A 19,902-nucleotide genomic window follows, 5' to 3' on the forward strand; every position below is an offset into this window, starting at 1 on the left:
TTAATAACCAGTAGTGTATGCAGAAATGAAGAATAAAGATGTACAAAGCAAATAAAATTTGTTTTATTTAAGAAGCTTTCAAGAGCTTTCACATAAAAAAATTTGGAGGCATAACTTTTCAGCAAGCACTCACACATGCAACTGATGTGAGTGTTACAATACAATATTTCTTGACCACCTGTGTCTCAGTTCCATCATGCAAGAGATGTTTTTCTAGGCTGAAACCAATAAAAAATTATCTTTGATCTACCATGTATCAGTAATGACTAGCCAATCTGTCCATTTTATCAAATGAAAGAAAAAAAAAGTTTCAAATGAAATAGATTTCAATGATTTTATTGAGAATTTCAGTAAAATTGAGGCATGAAAACCAACTACAGGGTGTTGTCCCACTCGAAATAGGCCTCACAACCATGTGTAGTAATTCTACTGAAATTTTGCCGTGTAATTTGTGACATTTGCTGTAGGAACACTGCACTCTGCAACATCATTTGATGCAACAGTGTGTTTCTGCATGTCACTGTGGCTGGAGCTCAGCATTCAGCGTTTAGTGTCAATGTATCATTATTCTGTTGAAGAGCGTGTTTTTTTGTGAAACAATATTGGATTGCTGGTTCCATTAAGACAATGTTTGTCAGATAGTTTGGTGACTAGTTGGTGAACAAGATGGAGAGCTGTGGAAAGGTGTTGGATCTTCACGGCAGGTGATGGTTGCCATTATCGGAAGAAAAAGTGTCCGACATGAAATGCTTCTTGTTTGCCTCTCTTGCAAAGCCTATTCGACATTTATCTCAGGAATGTGGAATGTCATGTAGAACATGTCACAGAGCTGCAAAGAAAGCCGTCATGTATCCATACAGGTTTACGGTTGTTAAGGAACTGAATGTCAATGACAAAGACAAATACATTACATTTTGCTGTTGGCTTCAGCAATTTAGTGATCACAGACCAGGAATATTGCAGTTCACATGGTTCAGAGATGAAGCGTGGTTCCACTTCTCTGACTATGTAAGCTCTCAGAATACGCGTTTGTGGTGTAATGAAAATCCGCATGCATTGGTCGAGCAATCCCTGCACTCACAAAAAACTGGCATGTTCTGTGCAACATAACAGTGTCAAATCATTGGACCAATTTTTCTCGAGTCTACTGTGGCAAGTGCAGTTTACATCAAAATGTTTTGGGAATGAACCAGCTGGACAATGAAGAAATTAACCTCGGATGTTGCCAAAGGATGGCGCCACACGCCACACTTCTCAAGTGACCATGGCTGAGGTCGAATTATTTTTCCTCTACACAGTGATTTTGAAAGGACTGTTGCCCGCAACGTCACCTGATTTAACGACACCTGACTTTTTCCTCTGGGGTGGCCTAAAAGGCAAGGTATGCATGAATAAACCACACAACTTGGAAGCTATACAAGACAATATCATCTGTGAAATCAAGGCAGTGATACCAGAGGTTCTACCAGCAACATTTGAGAATCTGCATCATCATGTTCAACTGTGTTCACAAGTTGGGGATAGTCACTTCCCGTACGTCTTGTGATTCACCTTTATTTCCCCATGAACAAGGTATGAGATGTTCATTTCATTTCCTCGTTTTTATGCAAAGCCTTTATGCATAATTTAAGCAAATGTTAGTTTGTGGGGCTTCTTTCGAGTGGGACACCCTATAGTTATGAAACTAACTGATACTGTAACTGTACAATCGTAGTTTCCAGATACATAACGTAAAGATAATTATCTTACTCTATTCTTTATTGTTTCTTTGCACTCTGCCTGATGATTGCTGTGCTAAATGCCAATTCACATTCTGAGTTTCTTGCTTATATATTTAAGTATGTATATTACAGTTACTGTGAGCATAGAGTACACACCTTATAAACGGAACCTGTACAGAAAATTGGAATAGAGATCAAAATAAACATCATTTCTGCCCCTTTTATTACTCATGAAAACCACACACTGCATGTTGTACCACCATATAGCGAGAACTTCAGAAGTGGTGGTCCAGATTGCTGTACACACTGGTACTTCTAATACCCAGTAGCACATCCTTTTGCACTGATGCATGCCTGTATTCATTGTGGCATACTATTCACAAGTTCATCATGGTACTTTTGGTCCAGATTGATCCACTCCTCAATGGCGATTTGACATAGATCCCTCAGAGGGGTTGGTGGCTCATGTCGTCCAGAAACAGTCCTTTTCAGTCTATCCCAGGCATGATCGATAGGGTTCACGTCTGGAGAACGTGCTGGCCACTCTAGTCAAGTGATATCATTATCCTTAAGGAAGTCATTCACAAGATGTGCGCGATGGGGGTGCAAATTGTTGTCCATGAAGACGAATGCCTCGCCAATATGTTACCGATATGGTTGCACTACCAGTCGGAGCATGGCATTCACGTATCACACAGCCGTTACAGCACCTTCCACGACCACCAGCAGCGTACGTTGGCCCTACATAATGCCACCCCAAAACAGAAGGGAACCTCCACCATGCTGCACTCGCTTGATAGTGTGTCTAAGGCGTTCAGCCTGACTGGGTTGCCTTCAAACACGTCTCCGCTTGAAAGCATATGCAACACTCATTGGTGAAGAGAGAATGTGACGCAAATCCTGAGTGGCCCATTCGGCATGTTGGGCCTATCTGTACCGAATTGCATGGTGTCGTGGTTGCAAAGGCAGACCTCGCCATGGACTTACAGAGTGAAGCTGCGCATCATGCAGCCTATTGCGCACAATTTGAGTCATAACACAACGCCCTGTGGCTGCACAAAAAGCATTATTCAACATGGTGGCATTGCTGTCAGGGGTTCCTCTGAGCCATATTCTGGAGGTAACGGTCATCCACTGCAGTAAAAGCCCTTGGGCAATCTGAGCGAGGCACGTCACCAACAGTTCCAATCTCTCTCTATCTCCTCCATGTCCGAACAACATCACTTTGGTCCAGTCTGAGATGCCTGGACACTTCCCTTGTTGAGAGCCCTTCCCGACACAAAGTAACAACGCGGACATGATCAACCCACGGCATTGACCATCTAGGCATGGTTGAACTACAGACAACACTTTTTTTTTATGTGTGTACTTGACTGTTTTTTGTCAGCTATTAAATCTACATTATTCATGTTTTACAAAATATACACTACAAATAAATCAATTTCCAAGCAGACTGAGGGTCTCATTTACTTTTGACACCCTGGGTCTCCGACGGGCTTAGTCCGACACTGACTCACCATATAGCTGTTTGTTAACCCTGTTTACTAAGTTTACATACAAGGTCAACTTTGTTTGTGTGTCTATCAAACAATGACCATCTCTACTACCAGTATATGAAGGTGTCCTTAAGCTGTGTATTGTCTGTCAGTCAACATAAAGTCTGTGAATTGTTGTAAAAGATACCTCAGTTAAGCTCAGGGAAATGTGAAAATTTCTCACTAAACTGCCATAAGCTTAATTTATACAATACGAAAATAAAATCATACTTAAGATATGATTTTTATTTTGCCTGCAGCAAATATAGCTGAAGCAACTGAAATGTTTGAGCGGCAGCTGAGAAGTGATATTCCATGTTGTGGTTAAGAAGGAAGCTTTAGGCAAATGAAAACTGGAACAGTAGTATAATGATTTTCAGACTATATTAGTAACCTACAGAGAAATAACACCTACACAGAGATGACATCCCGGTCAGAGTGCATCTCGTGTAATTTTGTATCCACTACATTTCTCCAAGCAGACATTTGGCTCAATCAGGCTACATGATTTTTTTCACAAGTTCACAATATGAATAACAATAAAAAAATCATATCTGTAATTCCTAGAATGATGTTATACCTTTTATAATAACGAATTTCAACTCAATTAATATGGTAACATAAAAATATGGCAGAGGTTTCTTGATTATCAAACAATAAGCAAATGGGCATAGTTTATCCTAGGCTAACAGATTCATGGGCCATCTAGGGGAATTCTTCAAATGACTATGGATCCCAAACCCCTCATCTGGTTCAGATTCAATGATGACAACTTTGTAATCTGAAAAAGAGCAAGAGGATACCCTATTTACATTCCTTCAGAACCTCTACAACTTCTCCCCCATTCACTTCACCTGGTCGTCATCAATCTTTCCTCGACGTTGCCCTCACCTCAAAGAAAGCTACATCAATACCTCTGCCCATATCAAACCTACTAACTCACTGAGGCCTTCACAGATTGTAATTACACTCTTAACCCTGACAGAAACAGATATCTCATGCCTTATCTCTCCCGTCACTCACCAGCTTCCAAAGTCCCACCGTCTGCCCACAGAGCAGCATTCCCATTATGGCTCAGTACAACCCAGGACTGAAGCAACTGAATTACATTCCACACCAGAGTTTCAACTACCTCTCGTTATTTCCTGAAACAAGGAATGTCCTACCCACAATCCTTCCCACAGTGGTGTTCTGGAGCTCACCGAGCCTACACAATACCCTCATCAATAACTACTCAACCCCTGCTCCCAACCACTTGTCTTATAGCTCATATCCCTGTAACAGACCTAGATGCAAGACCTATCCCATTGAAAGCAGGGTTAGCCGCGGAACATTCATATCATCTACAAGCTAAGCTGCAACCACTGGGCTACATTCTACGTGTGCATGACAACCAGCAAGCTGCATAAATAGGCACCGACAAACTGTGGCCAACGAACAGCTGGACCACCCAGCTGCTAAGCACATTGCCTGAGACAGCATTCTTCATCTCAATCACTGCTTCACAGCTTGCGCCATCTGTATCCTTCCCACCAACACCAGCTCTTCTGAACTGTGCAGGTGGGAACTCGCCCTACAGTATATCCTATGTTCCTGTAACCTTCCTTGCCTCAACCTTCGTCAGTCACTGTCCTTCACACACCTATCCCCTTCCCTGTTCCCCACTCCAGCACTACACATCCTGCTATTCCACCAATGCACCCACAATCTTTTTATTTCTCTTCTTTTCCATTCCGCACCCTTTGACTACCATCCTAACTGCACCTATCTGCCCTACATTCTCCCCTCCTCATCCCTGTATGCTCACACACAAGTAGCACTTTACTGTCTTTCACCCCTATCCTGCTATCCGTTTCCCTTCCTGTCCCAACCACCTCTTGCTCCCATGATGCGCTGTTGTTCGCAGTCTGGCCTCAGTAGCCAATGACAGTGCTTATGTGTGTGAGAGTTGTGTTTGTGGGAATGTGTGTGTATGCTGTCTAATTCAGAAGAAGGTTTTTTGACCTAAAGCTTACTTGTTCAGCAGTCCTTTTTTTGTGGCTGTCTGTGACTCAACATCTCCCAATATGGTGAGTACGTAGACGTCTTCATCACTAAATTCCATGTTCTTATGTTGAGTGTGCAGTTAATAGTAACTGATGCAAAACTGATTCATATTTTTTGCATGTGGGATAGTTACGATTCTACGAGATAATTCTTACAGTAAAGTAAACACAGCAATCAGCCACTGTTAATAACCTACACTACTATCTCTATACTACTATATTAAGGCAAGTTGTAGTTTAACATTGTTACCAAAAATCTTGAATAATTCTCACATTTTTATTATATACTATAAAGTAGAAAAGACTGTCAGCAATAATACATTCTTCACCGTTTTATGTCAAATTTTTACATGATACTGTAATAAACAATAGGGCTGACAAAGGCTATATATATTTTAATATACACAATATATAAACACATATATAATATGCAATGGGGAAATGTTGTACCAAAAATCTTGAAAAGTTCTTTACTGATTTACTTCAGATTGTTACACGGTACTCTGATGAACATTGGAGACAGGCCATACATTTTTAAAATATAAATATATATGCGACACACAAGGAGGAAATATTGCTATCAAAACTCTTGAAAAGTTCCTGACTGATTTACTTCAAATTTTTACACAATACTCTAATGAACATAGTCTATAGAATGCACATGAGCTACATATTTTTTATACAATGTACAAGTATTCAGTTAAAACTGACTCAAATTAAGAAAATCCTGTGCTGCACTCTGATGTGAAAAGGAGCTTCCTCGTAGTCATAAAAATGGTTTCTCCCATATATATTCTTTCCCATTACATTCATTTAAAAAAAACTGTATGTACAATAATTTGTAATTTTGTTTTCTTAGTTTTCACAGAAAACAGAAAGTTCTGAGTATGGCTTATTGGCTTACAATTAGCATTGTACTAGGGAACATAGACTTGCAGTAACAATACACAAGGTTCAAGGTAGGGGGAGGAGGGGGGGAGGGGGGGGAGAGAGAGAGAGAGAGAGAGAGAGAGAGAGAGAGAGAGAGAGAGAGAGGGGGGGGGGGGGTAACATAAAGAAGGAGAATGAGAAGATGGACAAAGAGAAGTGAGAGCAGGAGATGGAGGGAGAGATGGACAAGAGGAGACAGAGAAAGAGTGAAGGAGGAGGTGATGGACAGAGAGAAGGGGGAGGAGGAGGAGATGTACCAAGAGAGGATGGGAGGAAATGGATAGAGAGAGGGAAGAGAAGAAGATTGGAATGTGTATCCAATTGCCATATGTATTTAGCAATTGCAAAGCACTGCCGGGTTCATTAGTACTATATATTTTTAAAAGTTGCGAACTGACAGGCTTATCATCATAAGGCTCTTAACATTAGAATTCTGTATAGTTTATGCTGCATGTAGTATAAAATGTATGGAATTTTAAATGTGAACAACTGTATGATGATGAATGTGTCAGTTCAAAACTGATCAAGTGCTATTTGTTCCAAATTAAAAGTGGCTGGTTTTACTTTACTGTAAGAATTAATCTCACTATGACCATTTTCAAGAAAATAGCAGTTATGATTCTCTCTCCAATTCCTCACAAACAATATTAATTTAGCACCTGTCATCTCAGTGTGCAAGTCATTAGATATACTTTTCACATACATGAGAAACCACATAGTAAAAATGTATTATTCCAGAAAGAGAAAGGATGTAAATCAGATCCAGAATGAGGAATATACAACTTCTTCTGATACGGTCCCTTCAAATGTTGCAAACACTTCAATACATGTGGTTTTTTAGCAGTCACTTGTGAATGTTCAGTGTCCCTATCACATATATTACTTCGTAGTTTTAAGTCTCGATTGGAAAGATAGTCTTCACTGCAGTGATCAGTATAATAAATGACTAAGCCAATCACTAAATTCAAACGCAATTTGTTTTCCATTTATTGAGTAAGTGCATCACTGAGAACACTTCCTTATTAAAATAGGACTGACAATTGTGATAACTGTTAAATTTAATTGCAATGAAAGGAGACATAGAGTAGAAAATATAGTTGAGAGGTTATTTATGGCCTTTAAAGCCAATAAAACAAATAGCCTTTACACAGAATTTAGTGGTTAACACAAAACATATACATCAGAATGTGAAACAGCAAACAGTTTTGTATTTTCAAGTGAGTTATCAATGGGTAAATAGTGTGTCAAATTTATCAATTAAAATAATAATTTTAAATTTGTTTTATTTTTTCAAAATTTTATTTTGTAGCTGCAAATTCAGTTTGTACTTTAGTGGCACAAGCTATGAAATAATTTATAACAAATAGACTTTATCAATAGATTCCACAGTTTTAAATATCCCTTCACATACTATTCATTATCTGAAACGTGTGTTACAAAATCAACAGGTGGTGAATATCCCTCATAGCTAAGTTTTTCATCTTCAGTTGATCTACTTGTTTCCTGATTGATTGGTGTATGCACTTGTGAAGACTGATTTCCATCTTCATCATCCAAGAGGCTGACATCTTCAATTGAGATACTTAATTCCTGCTTGATTGGTACAGGTAAATGATAAGAGGCTTGTGAAGTTTGACTTTCCACAAGGATATCACCCCTGTCACAATGTAATGATGTCACATGAGATATCTGTAAAAATGGCTCAGTTCTACTGTTTTCATTGTTCACAGGTGAAATATTTCCAGCATAAGACTGAAGGCAGCATGCTGGAAGAAAGAAGAAGAAACATTATTTTTCTTCATTATCCTATAATATCAAAAAACAATAAAGAATGTATTGGCAGATTCCTCTAATCTTACAGCCAAACAAATAAAGGAAAAGACGCGCCCACAGGATATTTCTCAGTAATGTTCTGCATGATACAAGTAACAACCACCTGGCAACTTTTTATGTGTACCTAAAACACAGACGTGACCATATAAATAGTCTCCTAACAATAAAAGCAGCCTGGTAACATTTCAGTACGTGACTTGAATTCCAATGCATATAAATTCAATACATGGTTCAGTATTGCGTTCAACTACACAGATGCAGCAGGCACACAAAACAATGAGTAGAGTGCATTCATTCATTTCATTCACACACTGTTTTCCATAAATCCCATAATGTAGAGGAGCCTTTAGGAGTGTGGAGTGAGTCAAGTTACACATTAACAGCCAGAATCATAGGAAGAAGCAGGCTACTTCTGTGAAGAAATTATAACTAATGCTAATCTGATCGTACTCACAATTATGAGAACTATTACTATATTACTGTAGTCATGTATAGTGAAAAACAACCACTTTGGGAGGAAAAACTATTGCTCCATTTTTTAAACTAGTCAGTTGCTGTATTTATCTAAAGTGCCAAACAAATCCTTTACTTCATACAGACTACAATCGGATGCCTATACACAGGCAGGATCTAGATCTACCTAATATGAACATTAAAACAATGGAAAGTCCAGGATGGAATAACAACAATATGAAAAGGATAGATTCTGTTTACCACATCATAGTGGAGATGTTAAGCCGCTGACACATACAGTAAAAGAGACTGCTAAACATTTAAGCTTTTGGCTAAAAATGTACTCCCCAAAAAAGCGCGCGCACGCCAACACACACACACACACTCACTGCTGTTTTGTGTGTGTGTGTTTTCCCACAACTGTGCATTGTGACAATACATATTTATTATATATATAAGAACACACACACACTAACACACACACACACACACACACACACACACACACACACACACACACACTGCTGTTTTGTGTGTGTGTTTTTTCCACAACTGTGCATTGTGACAATATATATTTTTTATATATATTAGATATTATTTAAGATGAACAACTAAATGAAAAATACATTAGGTTTAGTTGTGTTCACTACCCAAGTATGAGGGGCATTTGTAAAGTCTGTGCAAAAATAAAAACTATTTACTTGTTTGGAGGTAAACCTTTTTTATTTTTCAACTTAGTCTCCTTTTAGACTTCTACACTTCATCTAACACTATTCTAATTTGTTGATCCCTTCTGAATAATAGGAATTGTCCAAGTCTGCAAGATAGCTATTAGTGGCTGCAATCACCTCATCATTTGAATAAAATCTTTGTCCCATCAGCCATTTCTTCAAATTGGTGAACAAATTGTAGTCCGAGGGAGCCAAGTCTGGAGATTAGGGGGGATGTGAAATGAGTTGGAATCCTATTTCCATCAATTTTGCAACCACAACTGCTGAGGTGTGTGCTAGTGCATTGTCGTGATGGAAAAGGACTTTTCTGCGGTCCAATTGCCGGCATTTTTCTTGCACTCGGTTTTCAAACGGTCCAATAACTTTGAATAATATGCACCTGTAATAGTTTTACTCTTATCCAGCTAGTCGATGAGGATAATAAAGTTGAATAATATGCACCTGTAATACTGGTAGTTTTACCCTTATCCAGATAGTCGATGAGCATGATCCCTGTTGAATCCCAAAAGATAGTCGCCATAACCTTTCCGGCCTTTTTTGGTGCATATTCTCCCTTGGTAACCAATTGTTTTGATTGGTCTCAGGAGTATAGTAATGTACCCATGTTTCAACGACAGTGACGAAACGATGCTTAAAGTCCTGCAGATTCTTCCCCAACAGCTGCAAACCATCCTTGCAAAACTTCACACGATTCCATTTTTGGTCAAGTGTTAGCAATCGCGGAACCCATCTTGCAGACAGCTTTCTCATATCCAAATGTTTATGCAAAATATTACTTACCTATTTATTCGAGATGCCTACAGCACTAGCAATCTCATGCACCTCAACTTTTGAGTCATCCATCACCATATCATGGATTTTATCAATGATTTCTGGAGTTGTCATCTCCACAGGGCGTCCTGAACATTCAGCATCACGTGTTCCCATATAGCCATTCCGAAAATTTTGAAACCACTGATAAATTGTTCCAATCGAAGGTGCAGGGTCACCATACAGCTCATCAAACTTCTCTTTAGCCTCCTGATGCGTTTTGCCTTTCATAAAGTAATGTTGATTCACCACACAAAACTCTTTTTGGTCCATTTTCTGACAGTCACTCAACTTCCTTGATTCACTCGAATGCCACACACAAAGAAATAGACCAATATGCTTAAAACTTGGCATGCGTTCTTTCCAAAGATGCTACTAATTAAACATTACCTCAATAGGTGCCGGTGGTGCCATTTCTTGGACTTTGCAGGGACTTTTCAAACGCCCTTCGTATAATGGGAACAGAAACTTTAATGTGAAATAGGATATCACAGCAATATTGTTTTCTCTAAATTGATGAAAAAATTTATAGCTGTTCTTTATAAAGTATTAACTAATACATTTACTATATTTAGTTTTGTTGTCCTTACGAAAACGTTTATGTTAATACTTCTAAACTCCAGATACAAAATTAGACTTGTAACTAGTTATTATTTCTGGAAACAGATTTTTACTAATGAAACAAACAAATTTGATGGTGTTTAAAAATTACAAATCTTACAAGTTTGGACTGGGAAGGATGGGTGTCACCCAAGTGAAGAAAGCTGCAGTTACCAGAGGAAAGGCAGCGCATGTGCAACCTGTAGCTAGAAGTCAAATGAACTATTATGTTTTCCAAATTCTGCCCGGTGCACTCAGCCATTACAGAACCTAAGGCAAGTATACTATCAAAGCACTTATTCTAATGCAGGGCTTCCCAACCTTTTCAGCTGACAGACCCCTTCTTCAGTAGAAAATACATAGCAGAACCCTAGTCACTCAAGAGCACAGTAACTTTAAATTTCAGAGCGAAACCCATGGGAACTGAAAGCTTCTTAATGCAAATGCCACATTCCCAATGACACGACACCCCCCGAAAGTATCAATAGTCTTTGGTTTAGAGATGAATGGAAACAACTTGAAATTAACAATCCAATTTGAATTTCCACTGTATCCAGACACCTACTAGTGGATTTACTGCCATTGTTGAACACACTATAGCCTGATTAAAATTACTTGGTAATTGACATTTCACACGTTGGAGCTGCCTTCCTTCAAGAGCAATCAACGTCACGTCCAAACTGTTCACTGTTGACAAACTGTCGCTTGTGGTCTGTTCACTTCCACTGTTTGGCTACTGTTGTGTAAGGAGCATGCATATATCATAACAGTCGTGTGTGTGTGTGTGTGTGTGTGTGTGTGTGTGTGTGTGTGTGTGTGTGTGTGTGGTTTTTCGTGAAATCCAAAAAAAATGCTCAAATGTATGTAAAATCTATGGGACTTAACTGCTTAGGTCACCAGTCACTAGTCTTACACACTATTAACCTAAGTTTAACTTCCGCTAAGGACAACACGCATGCGCGCGCGCGCACCCACCCACCCGCGCACCCACCCACTCACCCACCCACCCACAGTGAATGAGTTGACCACCTATTCGTATTTCTGCAGCTTCTCATCTTCAGCTGTCAGGAAATAATGCTCCAACAACGACATCATGCTTCGATGATGTTCCAGGATTTGATGAAACATAATGATGAATTTGATTTTCACATTTTTATTCAATAATTTTACTCATTATTTTACATGATTTGGTGAAAGGTGGCCGCGGACCCCCTAGAAATAGTCGGCGGACCCCTAAGGGGTCCGCAGACCACACATTGGCAAGCCCTGTTCTAATGTATGACCCAACTCTGATGTTTAACTTTACCCTAATTATTCACATTTGGTATTGGTAATAAATCTCTATGTACAACTTTTTACTTCTTAATGGCTATAAATAGCAACCACTACTGGTGTCCAGCCTATTCTTGTGATGTAAAGTCTATTCGTAATTGAAGATTGCATTGCTATTCACTTCTCATTTCGGCTAGCTTTCTGCTCATAGTAGTACTATGTCAACATTATTATTATTATTATTAACAACAACAAAACTAAATAATGATGATGATTAATAATAATGATAATAATAATACAATGGAAAGCCCAGGGTGGTGTGACAACAGCTGTGCCACACAGTTGCTAAACAGATGTCCAACGCAATGTGCTTCACTTCAATGACTGCTTCACAATCCACCATCTGGATCCTACCGACCAATACCAGATTTTCAAAGTTGCACAATTGAGAACTGTCCCTTCAATATAAAATTAGCTAGTCCCTGCCTTCCACTTATCTAACCCCTTCGCTGCTTCCACTCCAGCAAAAAAAACAGCCTTCTATTCCACTGGCACACCCAGTCCTTTTGCCCTTCTTTACTTTTCTCCTTTTCAACCCCCACCCCCCTCTTCACCTTGTTAAAGTTCCTGACTGCACCTAACAGCACTACCCTATCCCCACCATGTCCCTGCACTCCCACAAGCAGCACCTACAGCTTCCCCCACACCACCCTGCTATCCATTCCCCCCTCTCCCATGCCAGCTCCATACCTTCGCTGCTGCAATGCTGCTTCCGTCAGGCAGAATTACAAAGCAGTCCACTCACAGTGGCAAGAGACAGCTGTTATATGTGTGTGAGTTGTGCTTGTGTGTGTGTGTGTGTGTGTGTGTGTGTGTGTGTGTTCCTACTTCAGAAGAAGGTCGACTTTTGGCAGAAAGCTAAAATGTAAAGCTGTCATTTCCTTGTGTCTGTCTGCAACCCTATGTCTCATCTATATGGTGAATAGCAATCTTTCATATTGTTGTTAATAACAGTAATAATAATAATAATAATAATAATAATAATAATAATAATAATGAGTCATGTGACCTTACCCTGGATACTTGGGCAGTTAACTAACACAATAACGACCTTTTCTCTTTCTTTCACGACCTTTTCTCTTTCTTTCTCGCAAAGACAAATGATGTTCCTCTGATTAATGGTTGGTGAACTACTCATATTTCTGAGCACAGTACGAAATGGTCCATTCTAAGATTTCTCTAAATTAAAATCCCAAAGATGCATGATACACTCATAGTTGATGACTCCTGAGGGCATTTCTTGCATGTGGTGCACACTTCACTTCTGAGAGGGACCTATGTGTCTTCACTTAACCGTGTGAGTCAAGAAATACTCATCCACAATAAATGCACACTATTCATAGTCTCTCATTCAAGCCCTCTGCCTACCACCAAGCTTGAGGACTACTACCAGTTTTGAGAATGCTGCTGCAGATTGAATTCTGTGCTTCTGCCATGCAAGTATGGCTACTGGTTTTCACTGCTTCAACCAAAACCTTAATGGAAACAAATCAAGGTGATAGGCAATCCTGGTACTGATACAAGCCATTAGTTGCAGCTAGCTGCACCCAGTGTGTTCAACAGCCATCACCCAAGAGTCTTCTGTCTAATGTTTTGGTGAGATGGCTTGCTATAGCTGTCAGGAACTTAAACAACTGCTTTCCAGCCATCAGCTGTATGCATTATTCTTCATTCTTTACCAGTTTCAGCCAAAACAATCATCATCACAGTAAGAAAAAGCAGTACATCAGATTGATAAGCAGTTCATTTTATCTTAAGAAGACCTGGAAATTCTCGAAGTTACAAGATAACCATGTCATACGCCATGATTCTAAACAGAGTAAATTTGGCTGCACAATAACTCACAACCAAGAACTGAAGAATTAGCATGAGGACCAAGATCAGTCTTCATGTTTCTGTGATATAGTCCATCACCCACCTAATGCCGGAGCTCCCAGTAACAAGTATATCCACTCATTACTTTTGTATGTAATTGGGAAGAAATTTATTTTCAGCAGTGGGCAACACCTCATACCCATTGTGAAAGTGTACCGAGACCGCTATGTGGCTGGAGCCCTAATCACTTCCTGTCATAGTATTCAATCCTTCCATTGTCGGCCAATCACCATTATGTGAGTATTAACTAGCCAAGTCAATCATATTGAAAGACATAAACGGTCAGCAATAGGGAGATGATGTCATACTGACACGTAAGGACTTAACTTCATTTTGATGAATGAAATGTTTATCTTAAGACAGTTTATGTTGCATGGACACACATGAATGAAGACATCACATAAGTACATGAAGATAATGATGATGTTTGGGATGGGATGCATGATAACATACTTATTAGTGCCAAAACGTGAATTTATAAAATAGCAGTGCGGGTATGTTAATGTAGAAAGCCTTTCAACAAATTTTGCTTGCTGAGCTGGCTAGTATCATTCTGTTGCGCAAAAATAAAAAATGTTCTGTAACAGTATGAATTAAATGAGAATCTGTACAAAATTTTCTAGAGTACTTGGCATATGATGCGTGATTGCGAAAGTTCCCACACAAATTAGGGACGGTCCGCAGACCATAAAAAAAGCATTCCAACAAAATGTGGCATAATGATGTCTGCACACAGACTGAATGATCCACATTACAAAAAAGACCCACACATCCAATAACAGCATTTTACTTTAACTTAACTTAACCTTTCCTCAGTGGCTAGAAGATACACCACTAAGGTTGGTTGGTTGGCTGACTGCCCTCAACATGTTATCTTTCACTTACAGCAAATTACTCTGTCACTGACATTACATGTACCTGAACACAGTATGGTCACTTCATGTAGAACATGGGTTGGCTTGAGGGACACCTTTGGATCACACTGTCAACAAAATGTGGAATGTATCTGTTTTTACAATTTCTTCCTTTAAACTAGATTAAAAATTCATTCTAGTAGTCATTAATGGGAACAAGATAAGTCATAATGTACTTTTGTAAAACCTGTGTTTTCATTACACAGATGAACAAATGATTTCAATGAAAACACCATAGTTTGCATGGAGTGCAATGTATAAAGGCATTTTAACACAAACTATTCTGGGTATTACAGAGATCTTTCTGAACATGCAAAAATGAAAAAGTAGTGCCAAATGAAATTTTAGTTGGAGAAGTAGCAAACTATTTTTATCAAACAGAGCAAAAATAACCAGATGACAACAAGTTAGTCTTTTTGTCACATACAAATTGTAAACAGGGCCAAATGAAGAAATGTGTGCTTGCTGTGGCCAATATCACCTGTTCAAACAACAATAAGAATTTTGAAAGTATCAGCATTTCTAGTAATAACACTGAGCTAAAAAGAGGACACAAAACACAATTTGTTTGAACAGTCGACAAGACAGAACAAAATTTGTCTGAAAAGTTGATGCATAAGCTTTAATTTGATGGAACTCTTTCACATCAACTGCTCTTCCCAAAAGGCTGAAATTTTGAGTTTGTCAGAACTTCTTTATTAAGAAACTCATAATCAACTCATTTACCTGTCCCTGTGAGTCAAAGTCTTATGCCCCCCCCCCCCCCCCCCCCTTTTACTTTCCCCTCCGCCTGTTCTCTGACAGTTCAGATTCTGGGTAAGGCTTGGTTGCTAGTGAACAAACAGAAAAGTTTGTCCAGCCCTAATGCAGAGGGGGCAGCACGTATAACATCAGTAGGGCTAATGCAGTTCTCCTAGCTGCATTTGTCTTTTTGTCACTTTGGTTACCTCAAATTCCTATGCTGTACTCAGCAAAATAACACCTTTCTTAGCCTCCAAAGGTAAAAGATGTGGACCCCTGGGATGGCCTGGAGTGCTTGTTTTTGATGGGAACATGCAACAGGCTGCACTCAAGTATATAGCTTGTATGCATACATGGAATGGTCTCCCTAGATTTCTTGCAACAGGAATGTCAACACACCACACCACCTTGGAATCTCCACATCACAATGAAGGAAGAGTCCTGAATGTATACAAATCATGCATTTCTGCTTGCAGCTGAAACCCTGCTTGCAGTTGATACCCTCCTTACATTCATGGAGTGATGAAAATTTTTGTCATGGTATAATGCTGTTCCCAGTACAGCTTTCATTGTGTTTCAGTCTATTATTAACAACTCCTGCTACAAGAAGTGAATAGTGTCTGCATATGCTCCAGATACTTGGTCTCTTCCTGTATGCATGCACATGTTAACAAAAACTAGAGAAAGTACAACTGATCCTTGGCAATTAACAAACCGACGTATGACCCAGATTTTGATATGAAGTAAACAGCTGTTTTCTTGAATAGATCTTTAGTCAAAAAGATCACTTGTAATACATAAATATTTCTAATGGGACGTTCACAGTTACAGTCATCTGACACTCAGTATGTCCCCAGGAAAATGTAAGTCTGTCAGATCAATAATTCACAGTTACATTTCCTAACACAGGTGAAAGATAAGGAATATATCAACATGAAATACTTTGTTACCAAGATATATGTTAAATGTAAGTGGCTACACTTCATTCACTGGCCAACTTAAAATGTAACACAGTGGAATAACTCGACTTGCTCTGACACCACTCGTAATGTAAATAATATATGCTTTGTTTCTTTTACGTGAAGTATCTGTATGCAGTATCTATGCAAGTAAAAATAAAAATAATGATGCGAACTCTATTTTTGTATTAATTTATTGTTCAGTTTGTAACAGAGACTTGGTTGATTACAAAGGTGGGTGGGTGGGTGGGTGGGGGGGGGGGGGAGGGAGAGGGAGAGAGGGAGAGATAGAGATAGAGAGAGAGAGAGAGAGAGAGAGAGAGAGAGAGAGAGAGAGAGAAGAATAATCAAAACAAGTATTACCGCTGTCACCTTTAGAGCCAGCAGCAGTAGGCCGATTCAGAGGTTCAGCAATTCTTTTGTCTACGTCGTTTCTATCCTGTAACAAAGGTAATGCTGAAATTGGGAAGACTGCGATACATCCAGAATGATACTATCTTCATAACTACTGTAACATTTAAATAATCAATCTTGCTCACTTTAGATAGTAAAGCACAACACGAAAAGAGGTGAAAACATTGTTAGTGATGGTAGATGGTAGTTATTCTAAGAAATTACATCAAAACAAACAAAACAAATCAAATGATGACAAAAATATCATATCATTACATTGAAGTTGCTGCATAAAAGAGAGAGAGAGAGAGAGAGAGAGAGAGAGAGAGCTTGCGTGTATCTATCATTAAGGCAGAAAGGCACAACTATGTAATTTTGACCACAATGATGAAATAAATCAGGATCTTGTAAATAAAATTAGAGGAAGAACTGATCATTCACTTAACAGATGGTCATAAACAATAAGCATTATTTTCCAGATTATCCAATTTGTTAAAAAAGAAAAAATGTGCCCAAAATAGTAGGCAAGTTATTTACACAGGCAAGGCATACAGTCTTAGCGGATTTGTCAATTTTAACTTAATTTTTTGCCATGAATTTTTGACCTATCATTTTATGAACTCTAAACAGGTCGTACACATTCAATAATCACGGTGACATACAATAATTTATATTTGTATGTAGTAGTAAATTATATTAACAGCAACCATTTGCAACATTAATGTAAAAATAAGACATAAAATTGAAAATATAAATAATAAAAAAGCATAAAATAACAGGAATTAACTCAAGTTCCAAAAGGAATAATTTCCAGCTTATATTACTAGATATGTTATTGGCAGCCTCAGCATAACTTGAGAAAACATAAAATAACAGGAATTAACTCTAGTTCCAAGTGAATAATTTCCAGCTTATATCACTAGATACGTTTCTGGCAGCCTCGGAATAACTCGAGATTTGCTTACTAGCCACAACTATATGTACTTCCAAACCGATTGATGCTACACTATTCTACACTGCTCACACTGGTACATGTATGCATCAGCAATCCTCGAGTCTACACATACCTGTGTGGGTGTCTATGGATTTCTTTCTTTTTTTATGTCCCCAAAGTTTCTCTTAATTAATTTATATGTACCTGTCACTGAAATGGAGGAAATGCTTCTTGTGATCTGATGATGATGTTTGGATATTCAGAGCATCCATTTTATCTTACAGACTGAAAGTTAAGCTGCTGCCTTTCAGAAACTCTTAAATGATGTCATACTGACTATAGTCGACAAGTTTTGATTACTTACAACTGTTTGCAGATCGTACGCAAACTGTCTGCATTCTCCTTTACCCAAAGATGGGGGCATCTGAGAACGACATGATCAGTAGAGCCTTCCTCTCCACATTTAGAAATTGGTGTGTTACTACAGACCAGTCAATGCAATGTTTGGGATATGGACCATGACCTGTTAATAGGTGCATCATACATCGAGTATGGGCGATGTCGAACAGTTTGAGCCTGTCCCAACACTTGTGAATACACTGTAAACTCGCATTTCAGTGCTTCTAGTATATCAGTCAGGCTTCAGAAACTTCCATGCTCAGAAACGTCTTTTATCAGTAACATGAGTACCTTTGATCTTGTATACACAGTCTTATTGTCCATGCCCCAACCAATACAGCACTGCCCTATAACGTATCACGATATCCATCAAACATATCCCAAGAGCCAGCAGTAATCCATCAACATGTGTAGTACGAAAGGCACCAATGAGCATCAAACAAATGCACTGACAAATTCATCGCAGTACTCTTTTATAGCTGCCTCATCAAACATATGCACTGTCAAATTCGTCGCAGTACTGTTTTATAGCTGCCTAGTTGAAGGCGATGTGCCCAGGCATTGGTAGCGAAGCCCATTATGGCATTGAAAATTGCTTCCTGAGATGACCGCATCACATGCAACAGTAATTTATAATCAGCAGTGCCAGCACGGGCAATACAATGCATAAATTTAGCAGCTTTCTGAGTACCAAATTTTGCATGTTGTAGAAAATTTATTTTCTCATCTAGAAGAATACCTAAATATCTACAAACTGTGCTGCATTTTACAGGGATTCTGTCAAGCTTCAACGAGGAATTTCTGGCATGAAAAAGTCTTCCCTTTGATGTGTGTGTGTTGTTTTAGGAACAGATATAATCGGTTTGTTACCCTTGTACCAACTCTGCATCTGAACAAGCACACCATTTGTCTTTTCCTCAAGTCTCATCCTGGAGCCTGCAGACACAACTACTTGGATATCATCTGTGTATACAACACCACCTTCAGTAGTATCTGCCTCCTCTAACAAATGTAACAGGGGTTAAATACTAAGTTCCCAAAACAAAGGACCACTTATGGAGCCTTGAGGACAGCCCTTGGTAACTTTTTTGATTACCTTGCTCTGCCCAAAGCTGTTATTCAGAATTTGGGAACACTGATACCTAAGAGGCATGCAGACACCAGAGGGCACCAAAGATTATTGAATGTGCCACAATGTCAACCACGAGTGTGACTGCATACTTTGATATCGAATTTTCTACGATATGAGGAGCTCTGTCAATCACATCATCTGTACACTTCCCTTTTCTGATGCCATATTGACCCAAGACTTCCCTGTGCACCTGCAACCAATCGCAGAGTAGACGCTCCTGAACTTTGGCCAAGACATTTAATAAACAATTAGATTTATAGCCTTTCAGTAATGTCAGGTCTTTATCCTTTTCCTTTTGACTCACTACTGCTCTGGTTGTTTTCCGTATAATCAGAATCATACCTATTTGCAACACCTCATTTAGTAAGGCTGTCATATGTTGCACCATCCGTGGAGCTTCCTGTGGCATGATCTCAAGATAAACACCATCTAGACCAGATGTCTTTCCAGTTTTAAGCTTGAAAATTGTGACAACAACTGCTTCTTGAACGAAAGGTATCACCAAAATCTGACTGTCAAATTCATTACCTAGTTCACTTCTAGGTTGTGAATGTATTTCATTCTC

At 38.9% G+C, this 19,902-nt stretch overlaps 1 protein-coding gene across 3 annotated transcripts in view; it reads right to left on the minus strand.

The window, feature by feature from the left end:
- Positions 1 to 6,503: 6,503 nt before the first annotated feature.
- Positions 6,504 to 19,902, minus strand: part of LOC126363034 (uncharacterized) — a 135,641-nt gene continuing 122,242 nt past the window's right edge. For 2 of the 3 annotated variants that reach the window (XM_050007932.1, XM_050007934.1), the window contains exons 8-9: positions 16,843 to 16,918; positions 6,504 to 7,997 (exon numbers count right to left, since the gene is read on the minus strand). In XM_050007932.1, coding sequence (XP_049863889.1) covers positions 7,642 to 7,997; positions 16,843 to 16,918 — 432 coding nt within the window. In that variant the 3' untranslated portion in view covers positions 6,504 to 7,641. The remainder of the gene's footprint in view (positions 7,998 to 16,842; positions 16,919 to 19,902) is intronic. The other variant, XM_050007933.1, reaches the window with a different exon arrangement.

This window comes from Schistocerca gregaria, chromosome 1, assembly GCF_023897955.1.
Source record: "Schistocerca gregaria isolate iqSchGreg1 chromosome 1, iqSchGreg1.2, whole genome shotgun sequence".
Classification (NCBI taxonomy): Eukaryota; Metazoa; Arthropoda; class Insecta; order Orthoptera; family Acrididae; genus Schistocerca; species Schistocerca gregaria.